Here is a 17985-nt window from a genome sequence, read left to right on the forward strand (position 1 = left end):
GCAGGTTAGACAGAGGGCACGAGTGAGGTTGTGAGGTGGGGATGGGGGAAGGGGCGGGGGAAGTAGCGAAAAAGGAGAGAAATAGAGAGAAATAAATAAAAAAATAATAAAAGAAAGAAAAGACTGGGTGTGGTGGTGGAATGACGGCTGTGCAGTGTTGGAATGGGAACAGGGAAGGGGCTGGATGGGTGAGGACAGTGACTAACGAAGGTTGAGGCCAGGAGGGTTACGGGAACATAGGATGTACTGCAGGGAAAGCTCCCACCTGCGCAATTCAGAAAAGCTGGTGTTGATGGGAAGGATCCATATGGCACAGACTGTGAAGCAGTTGTTGAAATGAAGGATATCATGTTTGACAGTGTGTTCAGCAACAGAGTGGTCCACTTGTTTCTTGGCCACAGTTTGTCGGTGGCCATTCATGTGGACAGACAGGTTGTTGGTTGTCATGCCTACATAGAATGCAGCATAGTGTTTGCAGCTTAGCTTGTAGACCACTTTTCTGGTTTCACAGGTATCCCTGCCTTTGATGGTATAGGTGATGTAGTGGCCAGACTGGAGTAGGTGGTGGTGGGAAGATGTATGGGATAGGCCTTGCATCTAGGTCTGTTACAGGGGTATGAGCCAAGAGGTAAGAGATTGGGAGCAGAGGTTGAGCAAGGATGGACGAGTATATTGTGTAGGTTCAGTGGACGGCGGAATAACATTGTGGGAGGGGTGGGAAGCATAATGGGCAGGACATTTCTCATTTCAGGGCACAACTAACAGTGGAAAGAAACAAGTGGACCACCCTCTTGCTGAACACACTGCCAAACATGGTATCCTTCATTTCAATGACTGCTTCACAATCTGTGTCATATGGACCCTCCCCACTAAAACCAGATTTTATGAATTGCGCAAGTGGGAACTTTCTCTGCAATACATCCTATGTTCCCATAACCTTCCTGGCCTCAATCTTCGTTAGTTGCTGTCCTCGCCCATCCAGCCCTTCCCTGTTCCCATTCCAGCACTACACAGCCGTCATTCCACCACCCACCCAGTCTTTTAACTCCTCTCCTTTTCCACTACTTCCCGTCCCATCTCTCCTGCCCTCAGTCTTACATGCAGCACCTTGCTGTCCGCCACCCCCACCATACTACCCCTCACCGTCCCCACTCCAGCCTCCTCCTTACCCCTCACCCAGTTCCCACTCCCATCATGCACTGGTGCTGCTGCTTGCAGTGTGGTTTCAGTTGCCTGAGACTGCAGTTTTGTGTGTGTGTGTGTGTGTGTGTGTGTGTGTGTGTATGTAAGGCCTTAATGGCCGAAAGCTATAATTGTGAGAGTCTTTTTGTTGTGCCTATCTGCGACTCAGCACCTCTGCTATATGGTGAGTAGCAACTTTTCTTCTCATATTTCTGAAGCAGAAATATTAATCAGAAAAGGAAAATGCAGGCCAGTGTTCATACCATTAATTACATTCATTTCAACTAACTTATCATTTACCCTTAAAACTTTCCAGTTTCCAGTAAGGTTAACATATAGTATTCTCACATGGAAAACTATAGGTAGTTTGTTCGAGAACCATTAAAAGCAAAAAAGAAAATTTAATTTATAAGAATATACTTTGAAGAAGTCAGATTCTATACAAATTAAATGATTAACTGCATACTGTTTTCCAATTTATAAAATGAATAGAAAAAAGACCAATTGCAGTATGTCATTTTTCAACTAGTAACTAAAGAAATCAGCCAAATAGAGCATGACTGCAGATACTGTGAAATCATGAGGTGTGTAAAAACAAAAATGACTGTGATAACTTTCTCCAAAACATTACAGAAATACAACTGTCTATGTCAATCGCATGTGACACTGTGCTATTGAAGCAGACTAAGGCAGGTAAATCCTAATGTCTAATGTCTCTGTGGAGTGTCATTACTTTCAATCCAAACTCATCATCATGATACTGATAGGTCTATCAGTGAAAGCCCACATTGACAAGAGCTTTTCAGTCACATTAATCCATATTCAAGGTAGGTTTTGAATACTACAGCAATGGGCCTTTCAGGTTGGTTGGTTGGATTGGAGAAAGGGCCAAACTACGCAGTCATCAGTCCCTCCGATCTTGGAATAACTAATACAGATAAAACCTCACACTGTAAGAGGGAACTACAATGGCCATAAAATTACAAATTATTGACAGAGAAGGAAGAAGGCAAAAGAAGAGAGGAGGGAAGGAAAGTGACTAATGACAGGGACATGAAGGAAGAAGCACAGGTAGACACAGACCCCATAAAGAAAGGAGTGGGAAGGCAGAGGGCGGGGGTGAACCACCAAGCCCACATGAAGCCAGCCCTATCGGTGTGAAGGGGGGAGCAAGACAGCCTGCCATCCCCTCCACCCACCAATAAGGTTGAAGGTCCCACCATTAAATTAAATAAACTGATAACCCTCCCCCCCCCCCCCAATCACGAAGAAATTGTAAAACTTGATCAGCCGCTGAGGCATTTCAGCTAACACCAGGGGGTAGCGAGTCAGGAAAGCTAAAAGTCCATCGCAGGGCGGCTAAGTCGGGACAGTCCAATATGGGGTAAACCACAGAGGTGGGGGGCAGCCTTACGATGGAGGAGATAACCGTGAGTCAGCCAAGTATGGCTGAAGCGGAGCCAGCGAAGAAAAACAGAGGCTTTACGAGACGCTCGTAAGGGGGACTGCCACATAGTTGTAGAATCCTTTATCGCCCTGAGCTTGTTCAGCAAAGAAAGAGTGTGCCTTTCTGCATTCCAAAGTCCCAAAACCTGACATAAGGCCGAATGAAGGTCTATTACCAGAATGGCAACTGCAAGAGATGGCCCATTAGTAGCCAATTTAGCCAGTCGATCGGCAAGTTCATTGCCAGGGATCCCAACATGGCCTGGGTCCAAATGAAAACCACTGGGCAACCATGTTGATCAAGGAGAGAAAGGAAGTCCTGGACAGCTATGACCAACGGCTGGCGAGGGAAGCACTGGCCGATAGCTTGCAAACTGCTCAAGGAGTCACTACAGATAGTGAAGGACAGTCCTGAGCAGAAGCAGACATAGTCCAGTGCGCAAGATGGCAACCAATTCTGCTGTAAAAACACTATAGCCATCTGGCAAGGAACGAAGTCCCGTGTGCCTCACAGAGGTGTAAGCATAACTAGTGTGACCAGCAACCACAGAGCCATCAGTATAAATATCTTCTGAACCCTGGAATGAACTGAGGAGACAATAGAATTGGTGGCAAAGGGCCTCCAGAGGTAGAGAATCCTTTTAATTGATGCAGAGATCAAGACAGAGCTTTGGCCAAGAGACGCAACACACAGGGGTACATGCGTGAGCAGAGAAAAGAGGCAGTAAAGGGAAGCACTGGAGCTCAGAAAAGAGCGACTGAATGCAGGCAGCCATGATAAGCCCACATTGTGGCTGCCGCCGCGGGAGGTTGATCTCCGTGTCTGGATAAAGGAGACCATAATTAGGGTGCTTTGGGGTGCAGCGAATGCAGAGCGCGTAAGGTATCAGCTGTTGTTGGCGCAAAACTCGCAGCAGTTGAATCCCCGCCTCTGCGAGAAGGCTAATCACGGGGCTGGGGCTAGTCCGGAAGGCACCACTCACAAGTCATACCCCACAATGGTGGATGGGGTCTAGTATCTGCAATCTCAAAGGTGACACAGAACCATAGACAGGACTCCCGTAGTCCTAACGAGACTGGAAAAGCGCTTTGTACAATCGAAGGAGAATAGAGCGATCTGCACCCCAGATGGTATTGCACAAACATCTAAGAACATTGAGATACGAACTGCACGTCCTCTTCAGCTAGCGAAGATGAGGGAGCCATGTCAACCGGGCATCGAAGACCAGACCCAAGAAGCGATGGGTGTCCACCACCTCGAGGGATTGGCCATCGAGGAACAGGTCCGGATGGGGATGGACTGTACGGCGACGGCGGAAATGCATGACACACGACTTGGCCACTGAAAACTGAAAGCCATGGGAGAGAGCCCAAGATTGCACCCAGTACATCGACCCCTGTAGACGGCGTTCTGCAGTGCCCATGACGGGACGTAGATACAAAAATCGTCAGCATACAAAAAGGGGGACACTGTCAGGCCAGCAGCCGCCAGTCCATTAATGGCGATGAGAAAGGGAGGGATACTCAGCACGGAACCCAGTGGAACCCCATTTTCTTGGCGATGGGAAGTGCTGTAGGAGGAAACAACTTGGACACGGAAAGAGCGACAAGAAAAACAGTTATGGTTAAAAACGGGCAGAGCACCACAAAGGCCCCATTCGTAAAAGGTGGTGAGGATGTGGTGGCACCAGGTGGTGTCGTAGGTTTTATGCAGATCAAAGCAGACTGCAATGAGTTGTTGCCGATGGGCGAAAGCTGTCCGGATAGCAGAAAGAGGACCAAGTTATCCACCATAGAGTGGCCACAGCGAAAGCCACCTTGAGTTGATGACAAAAGGTCGCGGGGTTCAAGGATCTGAAACAGCCGCCGACACATCAGGCATTCAAGGAGCTTGCAGAAGGTGTTGGTAAGGCTAATTGGATGGTAGCTATCCAACTGAAGAGGTGGTTTCCCAAGCTTCAACACCGAAATAACAATGCCTCCCTGCCACTGGGTAGGAAATACCCCCTCACTCCACAGATGGTTGAAAGTGTTGGAGCATTTGGTTATGTACCCGACCTGGTCCAGGAGCCGTGTCAGGACAAAGGGAGAGGGCGCTGGCGAATTCCCACTCGCTAAATGGGGCATTATAAGGCTCCAAGCAGCAAAGAAACAAAGACAAAGGCAGTCGTTCTGAGCCCTCTTTCAGGAGAAGGAACGTGGGTGGATACTGAGTTGATGCAGAGGCTTGGGCAAAGTGTTGAGGGAAATGCTCTGCGACAAAGTTCAGATGGGTAAAGACAACACCATGCACAAAAAATCCTGCAACGCTGGTGGGAGGACAATGGCCAAAAATTTGCTTGAGTTTCACCCAGACTTGCGATGAGGGTGTGTGCGGTCCTATGGCAGCCACATATAATTCCCAGCAAAACCGTTTCTGAAATCTGATTAGGTAACGAGCCCAGGCGCGGAATCATTTAAAGACCAGAAGGAGACAATTAGAAGGGTGCCGCTTGAAGCGTTGAAGAGCACCAAGTGACCATCTTCCGCCAAGGGGAACCCAAGGAAGAAGGGATGGCTGAAACAGCTGCAGAAAGAGTGGCTGCAGTCAAAGTCTGTGTAGACTCATCAATATAACTGTGATAGTACAGGGGGGATGGTAGCAGAGGAGAAGGCATCCCAATCAGCTTTAGAGAAGGCTCACCTGAGAGGGTGACATAGCGAGATATACTGAAGGAAGCTCAAAACAATCGGGTAATGATCGCTGTCACATAAGTCATCATGGACACTAGAGTGCTGCAACGCTCCATGTTTGACCGGTCACGGCTCGCCTGTTGACGGGGGGAGCGAGCAGCTCGTGTCCGGTCCCATACGACTCGGCTCGGTCACGTACTCGCCCCATGTCTGATGTCCGGATTCCGGACACGCGGATAACCGAGCATGACCGGTCACCGCTGACGTCTCACCTCACCTAGCCCCGGCTCGCTGCACTGTACTGTGCAAATCCAACGCCTCTCTCTCTCTCTCTCTCTCTCTCTCTCTCTCTCTCTCTTAATACAAAAGTAACATTTCCAAGAACGGGTACGTGACACAGCTAAATTCATAAAGCACGTGGAAAGTAAAATGATATTTCAATACAATCGCGGATAGAAGACGAGTCTCATTTCCAAACAAAAGAGATATTTTTCCTTTCATTTATAGGAAACATTAAATAACTGCTTTCCCTGCAATCTAGAAGACAACCATCTTCATAAAGAAAGCATACAAAGAACATTAAACATCTACAGACGTAACTTGTCATACGTTTCAATTGTTTGCAACATAAACAAAATTATACTTATTGTTGATCAGCAGGAAATCACTAACGCGTTCCGGATTTAATTGGCTGCGGCAATTTGTTAGTAACATGCCGGCTTTACTAAAGCACCTTTCACTAGGTGCGCTTGTTGCTGGGATACATAAAATACGTCTTGCAACTGCAGCCAAACCTGGCAGATCTGTTTCATGTCTGCTCCACCACTTTAAGATGTCATCATCATCTCCGGAGTGCATTAAAATGTACAGATCTACTTCATATGCTGCGGATGATCTGTTGTTCCTCCATTCCTTGAAACGAGCTCTCTTTCTGGGTGGTGATGACACAGTAATTGAAGGATCTATGATAATAAACAAAAGAGACAAGTAATACAGAACTGATATGGAAATCATCGGAACATTCCCGTAGGAGACCGATGACATCGCTGTTTGGTCTCTCCCCCCAAACAACCCGACCCCCGTTCCCATAAAAACGAGATGTTTTACGTTAATGAAATATTATACGAGTCACATTCCCGTTTCTCTATAATACACTATGCAAAAACGATTATGTTAATGATTGAATGTTGTACCTGCGTACGTAGCACACATTTGTCGCACATTGTTAAGAATTTCCTGCTTTTCACTTATTTCAAGCATATTAAGATAACGGAAGGACGGCCAAAGAAACGATCTTTGTGAGGTTTCTTGCAACTGTGTTTCCCGACTAGAAAGACAATAAAGTGGAGCAGTTTATGCACGATACGTACCCAGTAGACGCAATGTTTTCATCTACAACCAACAGAAATGTACTCCATACTTGGCTTTTTAGACCTTCCCGTTTCTTTAATGTGTAAACATTGGTTTCAATCTTACGGCTTACTACACTGGCTTTCTCGCGCTGCATGATTACGGAGAGAGACACACCAAAAATAAGAAGCCCGTACTGGCTGCAGTGTCACACGGATAACAACACGGCTTCTATGCTCGGTCACAAGTACTAGTGCAGGTAGCCTATCTAGTTAGGGTGTGCTCGCCCCACCTCGTATTTTGTGCTCGCTTACTCGGTCATGCAGGACTCTAATGGACACCCCACTGAATGGAGGGAAGAAGACCGGAACTGCAGATGGAGAGGTCAATGGCAGAGAAAGTACCGAGTACCACACTGAAGTGTTTGGGAGTGCCAGTGTTTAGGAGACAGAGGTCAAGCCCTGCCAGAACAGCTTCAAATGTCCTGCCCAGGGCATTAGTTGTGTGACTACCCCAAAGAAGGTTGTGGGCATTAAAGTCCCCTAGAAGCAGGAGGGGAGAAGGGAGTTGTTAAAGAAGGGTGGTTAGGGCAAGGGATGTGGGCAGCCTGTCAGGCGGGAGGTAGAGATTACAGATTGTGATTGGAGTGTCCAGATGGGCAATTGCTACCAGAATGGTATGGAGGGGAACTCATTTACTAACAATGTCCTTGCAGATCAAGGTGCAAAGACCACCGGAAGCCCACAAGGGGCCAATTCGGTTTCGACAGCGTGGAACCCACAAAGAGTGGTTGAGCACGAACTGACAAAATGGGATGGGGTAATGTCTATACAGGTGGGGTCACACTCTGTTGGTTCATTGGCAGGAAGGCGGCACCTCAGGGAGTACCGGAGGGACCTTGCTCTTGTTCTTGTGTTTCTGCTTCTTCTCTTGTGAAGGTAGAGAAGGGCAGACTGCAAAGAGGCCAGGCACGGAATTACACCTGGCAATGTTGGCGCCCACCGGCCACAGATCGCACGGCCGATGTGGAGCTGTAGATTGCCTTTCAGAGGGGTGCCGGGAAGAGGAGTCCTGGGAGGGAGCTCCAGTACTGGCAGATGCCGAAGAAGTGGAGCGTTCCTCCAAACCTTAAGCATTTAAAGCATCTCTTTGGTGGTGGAATGTAGGGTTTTAGGAGGAGGATATTGGTGTTTAACGTCCCGTCGACAACAAGGTCATTAGAGATGGAGCACAAGCTCGGATTAGGGAAGGATGGGGAAAGAAGTCAGCCGTGCCCTTTCAAAGGAACCATCCCGGCATTTGCCTGGAGTGATCTCGGGAAATCACAGAAAACCTAAATCAGGATGGCCGGACGCGGGATTGAACCGTCGTCCTCCCGAATGCGAGTCCAGTGTGCTAACCACTGTGCCACTTCGCTCGGTGAATGTAGGGTTTTACATCACACCGATACACCGTCACCTTTACCTTCTCTGGGTGGGTATCCCCTTGAAGGCCAGGATAATGGTGTGATTGTTTTTAGGGCCTTGCTGTACACGGCAGATAAATAGGACTCCTCGCTCCTTGAGGTTTGCACGGAGCTCCTTGTCAGTTTGGAGAAGAAGATCCCCTGGAAAATGATGGCCTGTACCGAGTTCAAAGATTGGTGGGGTGCAATGGAGACTGGGATGTCACCAAGATGGTCTCAAGCATGCAGGACTTCAGATTGGGCAGCAGAAGATGTCTTTATGAGCAAAGAATTGGACTGCATTTTACTCATGAATTCCACTTTGCAATACATATCTTTAATTGTCACCACGAAAAACAAAGGCCTGGTCATGGCAAAAGTTTCACCATCTGTCCTGGTACAAACCAGGCACCAAAGGAAAGGTTTCAACCCAAGCCAGCGAGCTTGACCCTCTTCCCAGGAGGTGGCCTGGGAGGGGAAGGTCGAAGGATCAGAAGAAGGAGTGGCACGTCTTCTATCACTCTTAGAGACAGCTACAGAATGGCCAGGATGTTGAAGCTTTTGTCGTTTCATGTACAAGGCATCCACCCTAGTACCACCCACTCCGACCAGGGGCTCGCCCCATGGGAGCCACCCAGCACAGCAAGGGTCGTCTGGCACGGCGGCCATTGCTAGGAGTTCAGATCCCCCAAACTGATGAGCATCGACTCCTTGGCATACACGAGGTGTTAACAGCTCAGGCACTAGCAGTGTGATCCCTGTGATGTCAGGGGGGTCAGCCAAGTGGGTACTTAACAGACCCCCCACACAGACTGGCTATCGTGCCGGTGACCTAATAGGAAGGGGGCCAGGGAGCAAGGAGAAAAGGGAGAGGAGGCGGAGAGTAGCCTGCACAATGGAAACAAGGTTGGGAGTTCATCTCCAAATGGCTCATACCGAAAGGAAAATGTTGGAAATGGAGGTCAAACCCCAAGGGGCCAAAAACACCAAAAAGGAGATGGAAACCGCAAACTAAACAATAGCACATACCAAAACAAAGCCGGGAGGATAGTCAGGTCGATATAAAGAAGTCCACCAAGATGGAAAGGAGGGGGCAGGGGGAAAGGAGGAAGAACAGGGAAGGAGAGGAACAGAGGCAGTAATGCAGTGTGGAAAAAGGAAGGAAACTGCAATAGCTCAGGGCCCCGTGCACGCCACACACATACCAACAAAAGGGACTGTGCGCCCCCTAGGGAGATAGGACTTTCAGGATGAAACCAATAAACAAAGATGAAAAAAGGCAATCATACACCTACATTTGAATAAAGTGTGGCACATTCACACACATAACAGCAAAGAGACTTATACTGCTTTTGCGCCAATGCTTTTCCTAGCATCAATTTATACTCCCACAGAAACAACCCCAGACACGTGAAGCCAAACTTACACTGCTGCTTGTGTGTGGTTGCTCAGGTTGACAGAAGCTGATGGAGAGAAGAGGCATGTGGCAAGTCTAAAGTGGTTACACGCTCAAAGTATGAAGAGGTGGGGAGCTAACGAGAGACACTAGATAGCTGGTTATCATTGGAAATGACAAAATAAGGACCACAGAGATAACATTCATAAGACTGACAGAGGAGGGGAGGATTTTGAGGGAATACGAAGTACGAGGTTTGGACGGATGAGAGTGGTTTGGAAAATGACTAGAAAAGTGAGGATAAAGGTATTGGAGGGAAAAGAAAAGCAGGCATTAAAGCCAGTGGGAGATTGGGTTGGGCTGTTTTGGGGGAGGAGACCAGACAGTGAGGTCATCGGTCTCGAAAGATTAGGGAAGGATAGGGAAGGAAGTCGGCCGTACCCTTTCAATGGAACCATCCCAGCATTTGCCTGGAGCGATTTAGGGAAATCACGGAAAACCTAAATCAAGATGACCAGACGCGGGACTGAACCGTCGTCCTCCCACTGCACCACCTCGCTCGGTAAAGCCAGTGGGATTGTGAGAACTGTGGACATCTTCGAAGGACAATTTTGAACTGAACTATGAAATAATCAATGGGATTCGCAACTTATATTGGCATGGCAGTATCAGACTGTGAACCTTACTCTTTGCAAATATAAGGCCAGTGTCTCAACCACTGTCAGTCTTCACTGTGAATAATTTATTTCTCCCTCTCTGGTAGGCTGTGAAACAACTATAGTATGGTGATCCTTGTGTGCACTGAAATAAGAAGTCCTCTCCTCCCAAATATTAGATTTTTTGCTTATGACTGCACCACATATAGTGGTTCAAGAATATTATTTTAATTCTGGATGCAGTAGTACATAAAATAAGGGAAAGGCAACCAATCACATAAAATGGATCAATGCGAGGAGCACAATAATACATAATGGAAAACAGCATTCACTCCAGCTTTTGAACAACAGCTGCTTTTTCAACAATTGTACACACTTTCAAACGCACAATCACACAAACTACTTTCACTACATGCCGTTTTGAGAGTCCCGTACAATTTTCCAATGAAAACTGAATTGAAATATACTCACTGTGTACACATTATTTTTTCTTTATACAGCAAAAACCGGTCTAAAGCCTTCTTGTAATTATCTTCATAATACTGAAACAGATAAGATACATAACATTAATTAACAGGAACACCTCACTGAACACACAATACAACTGTCAATTGCTGAAAACAACTAGAAAAACCATTTTTCTGGTCCCCCTGCACTGCCCCTCTCTTTGCTGATAGCCTTGCTTTACATGTTTTGGCTTTGAAAACAAGTAATCAAGCTCACTTCTTCACCTTTATAAGGCTTACTTTCATTAATTAAAAGCATATCCTATTTAGATGAATGTCGAGAATAATTAAGAGAGATGCTAGGGCAGTAATATAGAACATTTGATACTGTGACAAGTAAGGCTCATTTCAAATGAAATCACTTGCCCTAATATCCTGATAGTGAAAATTTCGTGTAAGAATGTACATAATAAAAGAGGCTTGCAATAATTGTTCCACAATTTTTATCCAAATTTTAGTTAGGAGACCATTTTGAGATGTGGGTCCTTTTTACCACGTGGCATCCGAAACAAGATGAGTTATAAGTTTGTCACCACTACACTAGAAGTTACTGGCATTTTCTGTGACCTGTCAAAAGCCTTTGACTGAGTGAACCACACCATTCTTTTAAGTAAATTAGAATATTATGGTGTCACCGGCAATGCTGCAAAATGGTTCAAGCCTTGCTTATCTAAAAGGAAACAAAGGGTGTTGTTGCAAAATACCTGTGCAGTAAGCATTCAGTCTTCATCTGAATAGGAATAAATTACACGTGTGTTCCTCAAGGTTCCATCTTGGGTCCACTGCTTTTTCTTGCATATATCAATGGCCTCTTGTCTGTTACATTGCCAGATGCTAAATTTGTTTTGTTTGCAGATGATACAAACATTGCAATAAGTAGCAAGTTGAGTACAGATTTAGAAAAGCTGCTGACATTAATAAATAGTTTAAAGCTAATTCACTGTCATTAAACTTTGAGAACACCCACTATATGCAGTTCAGAACCTGTAAGGGATTGTCTTCCCCCATGTGTATCACATATGAAGACATGCAGATCAAAGGGATCGACAGCGTTAAATTTCTGGGTTTACAACATTTTTCTTTAACATAATGACTATTGTCTTTTGTTTGGCGTAATGACTGTTGTACTTTTGAACGAACAAAATCTGAAGAGAATTTTCCTTTTCTTCTAGATCTCACACTTTTTCAGTAAAGCAGTAATGACTTGCCTCAAAGAGCTGAACAATAATACATTTACAAAAATTCAGTCTACCAGCAACACTTGCAGCCAAGACAGGCCAAGGGTGTGTGAGAGTTCTTTGTGCGTACATTCTTATCTCTAGAGGACTTTTTTGGCTTTTGACTTTCTGCTTTTTATGTCAGCACCTCTTCTGTCTGGTAAGTTATTTTAAATGAAAGAGCTAGTTTTAGCAGGTAACATAAGTATGACCGCGGTGAATTGGCAACAGCTTTACAGTTGAACTTACTCTGAACTTGCTACAAGGAGATTTCTGTAGTGTCAGATAAAAATCTTATTTGTTCCCTAACCACATAAAGTAGTCATTAATTCTTTCTTGTTTCCCCCTTACAGATTCATCATAATACATCTATGACTAATTGTGCCAGAAAAAGTTTAAATCATCCAGTTCTTTTTAGGAAGCTTTAATTGTCGAGTGCTATTAATAGTTCCATAGATTTCGTGTTTGTTTTGAATACAGGCAGAGAGAGTCCCTTTAGTCAACCATAGTGCCAGTAGTGCTAGTGTTTGTTTTCAATACAGTCCAGAGACAGGTAGTGCTATTTTCATTGTTTTCTACAAGAAGTGGCTAGCAACCACAGTTTAGTGAATAAACAGCCGGCTTTAGTGAATTAGCAGTCTAGTTAAAGGTTGATTAATTCTCTTCAGTAAATTGATTCCTTAGGATGGATAGGATGTGTGACTGCTGTGTACGGACGCAGGAGGAGCTGGCCACTGTTCGCGAACAGCTGAGCGTGTTGATGGCCGCGGTCAGCCGTCTTCATGCTGCTGCCTCGGAGTGTAGCGGCAGTGGCGAGTCTGGTGCGTCGCAAGGTACACCCCAGGTGTTACATGCTTCACCCACTGTCCCTGCTGTCGAGACATCTTCGCGGGTACCGGGCACGGTTAGCCACCCTCTCCCCAAGGGGAGTGGCGGGTTCAGCGGCATTCGCGGCGCACGAGGCGGAGGGTCAATGTGGAGGCTGGCCGTGTGGCATCGCCCGCTCTGCCTGTGAGTGGACATGTGGCTGCTCCTTCAGCCAGGTCCGAGCAGGCACACGGGGGAAGGGGTTTATTAGTTATTGGGAGCTCCAACTTTAGGTGGGTGATGGAGCCCCTTAGGGAAATAGCGGGAAGGTCGGGGAAGAAGGCCAGTGTTCACTCTGTCTGCTTGCCGGGGGTCTCATCCGAGATGTGGAGGAGGCCCTACCGGTGGCGATAGAGAGCACTGGGTGCACCTGACTGCAAATTGTTGCTCATGTCGGCACCAATGACTCCTGCCGTCTGGGTTCAGAGGTCATCCTCAGTTCGTACAGGCGGTTGGCGGAATTGGTGAAGGCGGAAGGCCTCGCTCGCGGGGTGAAATCAGAGCTAACTATTTGTAGTATCGTTCCCAGAACCGATCGCGGTCCTCTGGTTTGGAGCCGAGTGGAAGGCTTAAACCAGAGGCTCAGACGATTCTGTGGAGATCTGGGGTGCAAATTTCTCGACCTCCGCTATCGGGTGGAGAAATGTAGGGTCCCCCTGAATAGGTCAGGCGTGCACTACACGCCGGAAGCGGCTACAAGGGTAGCGGAGTACGTGCGGAGTGCACATGGGGGTTTTTTAGGTTAGAGAATCCCCTCCCTAGGCCCGACAAGATGCCTCCTGAGACGCGGCAAGGTAGGAGTATGCAAAATGCAACAGGAAATAACAATATTAATGTGCTAATAGTAAACTGCAGGAGCGTCTACGGAAAGGTCCCAGAACTGCTCTCATTAATAAACGGTCACAACGTCCATATAGTACTAGGGACAGAAAGTTGGCTGAAACCAGACGTAAACAGTAATGAAATCCTAAACTCAGATTGGAATGCATACCGCACAGACAGGCTGGACAGTGAAGGGGGAGGCGGGTTTATAGCGATAAGAAGTGCAATAGTATCAAATGAAATTGACGGAGATCCGAAATGTGAAATGATTTGGGTGAAGGTCACGGTTAAAGCAGGCTCAGACATGGTAATTGGATGTCTCTATAGGCCCCCTGGCTCAGCAGCTGTTGTGGCTGAGCACCTGAAGGATCATTTGGAAAATATTTCGAGTAGATTTCCCCACCAAGTTATAGTTCTGGGTGGAGATTTTAATTTGCCGGATATAGACTGGGAGACTCAGACGTTCATAACGGGTGGCAGGGACAAAGAATCCAGTGAAATTTTTTTAAGTGCTTTATCTGAAAACTACCTTGAGCAGTTAAACAGAGAACCGACTCGTGGCGATAACATATTAGACCTTCTGGTGACAAACAGACCCGAACTATTTGAAAAAGTTAACGCAGAACAGGGAATCAGCGATCATAAAGTGGTTACGGCATCGATGATTTCAGCCGTAAATAGGAATATTAAAAAGGGTAGGAAGATTTTTCTGTTTAGAAAAAGTGACAAAAAGCAGATTTCAGAGTACCTGTTGGCTCAACACAAAAGTTTTGTCTCAAGTACAGACAGTGTTGAGGATCAGTGGACAAAGTTCAAAACCGTCGTACATAATGCGTTAGATGAGAATGTGCCAAGCAAGATCATAAGAGATGGAAAAGAGCCACCGTGGTACAACAACAGAGTTAGAAAACTGCTGCGGAAGCAAAGGGAACTTCACAGCAAACATAAACATAGCCAAAGCCTTGCAGACAAACAAAAATTACGCGAAGCGAAATGTAGTGTGAGGAGGGCTATGCGAGAGGCGTTCAATGAATTCGAAAGTAAAGTTCTATGTACTGACTTGGCAGAAAATCCTAAGAAATTTTGGTCTTGTGTCAAAGCGGTAGGTGGATCAAAACAAAATGTCCAGACACTCTGTGACCAAAATGCTACTGAAACAGAGGATGACAGACTAAAGGCCGAAATACTAAATGTCTTTTTCCAAAGTTGTTTCGCAGAGGAAGATTGCACTGTAGTTCCTTCTCTAGATTGTCGCACAGATGACAAAATGGTAGATATCGAAATAGACGACAGAGGGATAGAGAAACAATTAAAATCGCTCAAAAGAGGAAAAGCCTCTGGACCTGATGGGATACCAGTTCAATTTTACACAGAGTATGCGAAGGAACTTGCCCCCCCTTCTTGCAGCGGTGTACTGTAGGTCTCTAGAAGAGCGTAGCGTTCCAAAGGATTGGAAAGGGCACAGGTCATCCCCGTTTTCAAGAAGGGACGTCGAACAGATGTGCAGAACTATAGACCTATATCTCTAACGTCGATCAGTTGTAGAATTTTGGAACACGTGTTGTGTTCGAGTATAATGACTTTTCTGGAGACTAGAAATATACTCTGTAGGAATCAGCATGGGTTTCGAAAAAGACAGTCATGTGAAACCCAGCTCGCGCTATTCGTCCACGAGAGAGAGGGCCATAGACACGGGTTCACAGGTAGATGCCGTGTTTCTTGACTTCCGCAAGGCGTTTGATACAGTTCCCCACAGTCGTTTAATGAACAAAGTAAGAGCATATGGACTATCAGACCAATTGTGTGATTGGATTGAGGAGTTCCTAGATAACAGGAGGCAGCATGTCATTCTCAATGGCGAGAAGTCCTCCGAAGTAAGAGTGATTTCAGGTGTGCCGCAGGGGAGTGTCATAGGACCGTTGCTATTCACAATATACATAAATGACCTGGTGGATGACATCGGAAGTTCACTGAGGCTTTTTGCAGATGATGCTGTGGTGTATCGAGAGGTTGTAACAATGGAAAATTGTACTGAAATGCAGGAGGATCTGCAGCGAATTGACGCATGGTGCAGGGAATGGCAATTGAATCTCAATGTAGACAAGTGTAATGTGCTGCGAATACACAGAAAGATAGATCCTTTATCATTTAGCTACAAAATAGCAGGTCAGCAACTGGAAGCAGTTAATATCATAATTTATCTGGGAGTACGCATTAGGAGTGATTTAAAATGGAATGATCATATAATGTTGATCGTCGGTAAAGCAGATGCCAGACTGAGATTCATTGGAAGAATCCTAAGGAAATGCAATCCGAAAACAAAGGAAGTAGGTTACAGTATGCTTGTTCGCCCACTGCTTGAATACTGCTCAGCAGTGTGGGATCCATACCAGATAGGGTTGATAGAAGATATAGAGAAGATCCAACGGAGAGCAGCGCGCTTCGTTACAGGATCATTTAGTAATCGCGAAAGCGTTACGGAGATGATAGATAAACTCCAGTGGAAGACTCTGCAGGAGAGACGCTCAGTAGCTCGGTACGGGCTTTTGTCAAAGTTTCAAGAACATACCTTCACCGAAGAGTCAAGCAGTATACTGCTCCCTCCTACGTATATCTCGCGAAGAGACCATGAGGATAAAATCAGAGAGATTAGAGCCCACACAGAGGCATACCGACAATCCTTCTTTCCACGAACAATACGAGACTGGAATAGAAGGGAGAACTGATAGAGGTACTCAAGGTACCCTCTGCCACACACCGTCAGGTGGCTTGCGGAGTATGGATGTAGATGTAGAGGTTGTGGGTCGGCATAGTTGTGTTAGAAGAAGAAAAGGAGTAATAGCGAAGAGACTGATTTGACAGACATGTCAACTCTGAATCAAGCTGGTACTGAATTACTGAAGGTAAGAGGTACATGTGAAAATACTGACAATGTTTATTCTTCTCAACAAAGGCTATCCTTTGATCCTTTTAAAAAACATAGTAAAAAGACTGCCAAGAAATCCTGAGAAGTTGTTTCTTTAATCACTGTAAGAAATTATAAAAGTCTTGGATGTATCTCACATACCAAGCTTTGTATGACATTCTGTAAGACCATTTTATCTCCTCCATTACAGTGCGCAGCTTGCCAAGGATGTATGAATGAGAAGTTGAAGATACAGAATATACACCAAATCCATCTACAGCTCTTGAAAAACTTTGTGGAAGTCATGAATTACTTTGATGATCTATGTTTATCAAAAGGACAGAAGACAGTAGTCCAAAATACATTTGATCCAAGTCTCATGCCGTAACATTGAAATTCCACTAAACAGCACCAGAAGTGCTACATGTTCCAGTGGAAAATGTAGTCTGAACAACATGGCAGTCCTGAATGCAAAGACTGTAATTGTTTAGTGCAAACAAAACTTCAAGAGAAATTTAGCGGAAGTTGCATCAAAAGTATGGGGTAAACAAAAGCAAGCTGATAGTGGGAAACAGAACGAACTTCTGCTAATAAAAAAGACTATCTGTCCCTTCTGAAAGTGGCAAAAAAATGTACAAGACAAAAAGATTCATTTTGTATAATCTGAAAGATACCTATTTAGGTTTCAAAGAAAAATATCCCACTGATAAAATTTGTTTTACAAGGTTTTGTGAACTTTGCCCAGAAGAATGTGTTACTGCAAATAGCCATTGACTGTACAATGTCTACCTATTTATCAACAATACTGGTGCATGCTGCATTTGTAAAAGAACCACACACTGAATTTCTAAAGCAACTTGTTTGCAATCACGGAAATGAAGAGCGCATGCTACGTCACTGTTCTCTGGGTCCTGCAGAATATGAACTGCGAATTTTTTTTTACTGGAGCTGGAATCCTTACAATATTCAATAAATGTTATTTTCAAGCAATGGATCCAGACTGACCGACCTAATTAATGAAGACAGTTGATGAATTTGTTGAATATCATGTACACAAACCTCAAAACTAGACACATCTTTACATGTCAAAATCTCAGAGTCACTACTTAAAATCAAGCAAGGGATCACTCCCTGATGCTTCATGCATCATTATAGTGGATTTTGCATGGAAATTACACATGTTTGCTCCACGATGCTGCACAAAGATTTCACGGGCAGAACTTTCCCAGTCACCTTCAATCCTTGTGTTGTGTAACAGGAAACAGACGACTGTATTAAAAAAATGCCACTATGCTGTGAAAGTGATTATTTGCAGGATGATACAAACACTTCTACGTTTTCCAGAAAACCACTCTCAACTACATACTGGAACAAGTATCACACATCCAATGTTATGTTATTTACTTCAGTGATGAAAGGTCTGCAGAAAAACTACCCTCATGTTTTTTATGTTGAAAAGTATGATAACTGGCATTATGACAAAAAAAATTAAGATGGCAAAATTTGTAATTCTGGTGAAAA

At 45.2% G+C, this 17985-nt stretch overlaps 1 protein-coding gene across 2 annotated transcripts in view; it reads right to left on the reverse strand.

The window, feature by feature from the left end:
• Nucleotides 1-17985, reverse strand: part of LOC126090669 (uncharacterized) — a 144954-nt gene that overhangs the window by 105484 nt on the left and 21485 nt on the right. For both annotated transcript variants that reach the window (XR_007521262.1, XM_049907004.1), the window contains one exon: nt 10619-10689. Coding sequence is in view for 1 of the 2 variants with exons in the window: in XM_049907004.1 (XP_049762961.1) it covers nt 10619-10689 (71 nt within the window). In the remaining variant the exon portion in view is untranslated. The remainder of the gene's footprint in view (nt 1-10618; nt 10690-17985) is intronic.

This window comes from Schistocerca cancellata, chromosome 1 (assembly GCF_023864275.1).
Source record: "Schistocerca cancellata isolate TAMUIC-IGC-003103 chromosome 1, iqSchCanc2.1, whole genome shotgun sequence".
NCBI classification, from domain to species: domain Eukaryota; kingdom Metazoa; phylum Arthropoda; class Insecta; order Orthoptera; family Acrididae; genus Schistocerca; species Schistocerca cancellata.